At 30.6% G+C, this 5,004-nt stretch overlaps 1 protein-coding gene across 1 annotated transcript; it reads left to right on the forward strand.

Annotated features, from left to right (window-relative positions):
- The first annotated feature begins 1,415 nt into the window (after nt 1-1,415).
- LOC147728685 (uncharacterized) lies at nt 1,416-2,819 on the forward strand. The gene has a single exon (XM_086963324.1). It carries the CDS (start codon nt 1,416-1,418, stop codon nt 2,817-2,819), a length of 1,404 nt encoding a protein of 467 aa, XP_086819450.1.
- The last annotated feature ends 2,185 nt before the right edge of the window (nt 2,820-5,004 follow it).

Consider the following 5,004-nt stretch of genomic DNA (forward strand, 5'->3'; position numbering starts at 1 on the left):
CTGCACTACTACTGAACTAAGGACATCAGTACTATTTCTACAATACTTTGTACTAAGTAAGTAAATAAAATAGAAACTGCATTATTTGCTACTACTACTTAATTACCTGCTAAATACCCAGTACCCCTTTGCTATTCATTGTAGTTAACATGCTAAATAATTATGTACAACAATTTTTTAAAGATACTACGACTACTGAATATTCTACTCAAAATAACTGTGAACAAAGCATAGGAATACAGAATCAAAAAACTATGTAAGTAATTTCACATTGTTTCATTATTTGCACATAAATCTAAACACACAGAAATAATCATTTGTGCCCCACATATTTATTTTTTCTATAGATTCTACCACTAAAATCTGCACTACTACTGAACTAAGGACATCAGTACTATTTCTACAATACTTTTTGCTAAGTAAGTACATAAAATAGAAACTGCATAATTTGCTGCTACTAATTATTTACCTGCTAAATACCCAGTGCCCCTTTGCTATTCATACTACTTAACATGCTAAATAATGATATAAAAATATTTTTTTAGATACTACGACTACTGAATATTCTACTCAAACTAACTGTGAACAAAGCATAGGAATACAGAATCGAATAACTATGTAAGTAATGTGACATTGTTTCATTATGTGCTCAAAAATCAAACACACAGAAATAATCAGTTGTGCTCCACATATTTATATTTCTCTGTAGATTCGACTAATGAAAACTGCACTACTAATGAACTAAGGACCTCAGTACTATTTAAAAAATACATTTTACTAAGTAAGTATTATGCAACTGAAATAAATGTAGAAAAACCATACAAACATTTATAATTGTTCTAATTAATTTCTATTATATATTGTTCATTTACAGAGCAAAGACGGCGAATAGATATACAGACATCATACAGAACTTCACATTCTAAACAATACTGATACAAATCACAAAGTAAGTATATTAAAGAACATATTTACCAGATAATGTTTTAAAAAACCTACCAACATGGTGATTAAGCTAACACATATGTTCCTTATTTTTTTAAGATAACACTACAAAGTACTCTCCAGAAGCTGAAGAAACAATTATACTGCCAAATACCAACCTTAAAAAATATGTAAGTATCTTCACAATGTGAATCATGAAGATACACTTTTGTAGTAGAAATGAGCTCTAACATTGCAAATGTACCTAACCATTAATTAATAATATACTACTTTCATGTGTCTCATAACAGCTACAACATCATCACAACAATTTATCCCCAACTAAAGAAGCAAGAAACTCCTAAGTTTTGCTTTACATTCTAAAACACGTAAGTATAAACATTCCTACTTATCACTAACATACATTATTTATCACATGTAATTTGACATTAACTATGATATATATATTTTATAGATATACAAAGTACAAAATGACCGAAGGAGCCGAATTTGTGACCAGCCAAAAAGGAAAGCTATTACTATGCTACATGGGTTACACGTACACACAAGAAAAGCAATATGGCATGAAAGTTAATTGGAAATGTTGTAAATATTATTCGAACAAGTGCTATGGAAGAGCAACAACTAGAGAAGCTACAGTACTATATACTAGGGAACACAATCATCCACCTAATATTACTGAAATAGAAGTTAAAACAGCTTTGGAAAATATAAAAGAAGCTAGTACAGGTTCCCAAAAGCAAACAAATGTCATTTTAAAAGAAGCCATTCCTAAAATCCCAAAAACAGCCACAACCCAAATGCCAAATATCCTATCCTTAAAAAGAACTATAGCACGAACTAAAAAAGCTACAACTGCTACAACACCATCTCCCAGAACATATCAGGATATTAATTTCACTGCAAACCAAATAATTACTTTAAATGAACAACCCTTTATAGTTTATGACAACGAAAACAATGAGAAAAGGCTTATAATTTTTGGTACCAATATGAATTTAATTAAACTGCAGCAAAGCCAATATTGGATGATGGATGGAACATTTAACATCTGTCTCAAACCATTTTTCCAATTATACACAATACATGGCCCCTACCACAACTGCAACATCCCTTTGCTATATGCACTATTGCCAAACAAAAACAATTCTACATATATGGAATTATTAAATATCATAAAACAAAAAACGAATGATTTTTCTCCAGAGAAAATTATTCTTGATTTTGAGCATGCAATGCTCTCAACTATTCTAAAAATCCACCCCCATACCTGCATTCAAGGCTGCTATTATCATTTCAACCAGTGTTTATGGCGACACCTTCAAAAAACTACCCTAAGTGTCGAATATGCTACAAATTCATCATTTGCTTTCCAAATCAAAAAACTAATTGCACTTGCCTATGTCCCTGCAACAGATGTAGCTGAACATTACAACATTATTATAGACAGTCCATTCTATAAACAAAGCGAAGCTAGATTAAGTCCTTTTCTCGATTACTTTGAAGACACCTGGGTAGGCAGACTCCACAGATCTGGCCACAGACGAAATCCAAAATTCCTCATACCCTGGTGGAACGTGTACAATAGTACCCTTAACGGAGAATCAAAAACTAACAATGCCGTGGAAGGTTGGCACAATGCATTTGTACAATCAACTGGCAGAACCAAACCTACTCTAGAAAAATTCATTAAATGCCTACAGAAAGAACAGAGCTATCAAGAATTTAGAATGGACCAATCTGTAACAGAACTTGTCCCAAAAACATCCAAGCAAAATAAACAAATGCACAAGTACCTGGAAGAACAAGTTAAACTTTACCCTAATACAAAAGGCATAGAATACCTAAACATCATAGCCAAAACACTACTGTAAATAATTCTCAAACGGTTATAAAACACCAAAAGTAGCACCTAAGTATGCAAAAATATGTAACGTGAGCTTCTAAAGTATTTAATGTATGCAATATATAAAGATATTTTTATAATATATGCACACATTAAAACTAAATAACAAGTTCAAAACAATTCCATAATAAATATGACATTACCCACCCACACAAAAATAGAAAGCAATGACTTACCAATTATGTTGTCAATCCAATAACGTCCTTCTCCACCAAAGTAATCCAGGTAGTGCAAAATTAACCCCAAAAAAATGTAAAAATACAACTGTTTCCAAATTAAGAAATCCATGTGGTCCTTAGCCATCGAATAACCATAAAAAACCTGAAAAAGTTGAAAAAAAGAAAGAATCGCTCCTGGAAACCCGAAAAATGTAAAGAAGTGTTTGTAAATCAGTGTTTAATGAAAAAAACTAACACTTCCTTAAAAAATAACCGGAACTTCCGATGTAGCGTACACCTATGACAAAAAACATAGAAAACAGACATTCCCACCCACATTAATTAGCTAGTAATTACATACCAACATATTAACATTGATGATTTAATTGTAGATATACCCTAAAAGACTTAAATGCACTCTATAAATAAATAGTTAACTAACTAACACGACGTGTATATAGCATACGTAAATGTCTGTTTTCAAAATGTAAAATATAACTCCCTCACATTCAACAACACTAAATATAAGCTCACTAGTCTAAAAACATCATAATAATACACATAAAACATATAAAATCAACCTTACCTGAAGCGACGTGAAGTGTCTCCCAACTGCGATCAGCCCTTCTTCCAAACAACCCAAAACGACCTAACCCGGTTACAAAATAAAGCACCAAAATGCAATAAAATAGTCCCAAGTTTAAAATATTATATCTATAGTTAACCAAATATGTTAAAAAAATGTATTATTTTATGTTATTGTAAAAAAAAATTCTTTAATCCTACAATGATTTCATTATCAAAAATGTACATGACTGTAATAATTAAAGATTATGAAAATAATAATGTTTATGTTAACAATGTTTAGAAATATAAGTACATTGTCACAAAAGAAAATAATGTAAAAAAGTGTAAAAAATGTGTGACTTATATTATCAAAATTTGATCTTCACAAATGAAGCAGAAAAAAGCTTAATTGAAAAATACTTGTGATATTTATATTTATTTTCCGACATAACAATATGTAAATTTCTGTTAAAAAAGATTACAAAATAATAATGCTTCTGTATAGTTGTTTATGAGTGTGTTGATAAAAATGTGTTTTAAAAGGAAATGTAAAATAAAAAATGTTATTATGAAAAAAATTATATTTTTAAAACATTAATAAAATAAATGTTTCTACAATCATGTTGATCAATTTGTATCATTATCTTACTAGAAAGTATCAATCTTATTAATAATTTTTAACTGTATATTAAATGTGAGTATATGTTGGACTCTAATAATGTAACGATTCATATACCAAATCCAGTGTACATAAAATTAGAGTTGGTGCTGCACACTAATGACATATTAATTAATATTCCTACTGCATTGTACATTAAATGTTAATATGTGCTGGACATTAATTAATTATAAAATAATATTCCAACTGCAGTGTACAGTAAATTAGAGTTGCTGTAATGTTATATATTTATAATTTCCTTTAATTGATTGAATGTAAAATAATTATATTTTTACCCTGTACAACTGTACAACAAAAACAGAAAACTGACCCTGAACCCTACAAATACCCCTTGACCCAAAAACAGAAAACTGACCCTGCACCCAAGAAATACTCCTTTACCCAAAATCTGAAAACTGACCCAGAACTCAAAAAAAAACCCTTTACCTAAAAACTGAAAACGGACCCTGAACCCAAATAATACCCTATTACCCAAAAACTTAAAACTGACCCAGAACCCAACAAATATCCCTTTACCCAAAAACTAAAAAACTGACCCTGAACCCAACAAATACCCCTTTACCCAAAAAACTCAAAACTGACTCTGAACCCTAAAAATACTCTTTTACCCAAGAACTGAAAACTGACCCTGAACCCTAAAAATACCCCTTTACCCAAAAACTGAAAACTGTCCCTGAACCCAACAAATACCCCTTTATCCAAAAACTGAAAACTGACCCAGAACCCAACAAATACCCCTTTACCCAAAA

The sequence above is a fragment of the Lissotriton vulgaris genome, chromosome 3_1, assembly GCF_964263255.1.
Source record: "Lissotriton vulgaris chromosome 3_1, aLisVul1.2, whole genome shotgun sequence".
NCBI classification, from domain to species: domain Eukaryota; kingdom Metazoa; phylum Chordata; class Amphibia; order Caudata; family Salamandridae; genus Lissotriton; species Lissotriton vulgaris.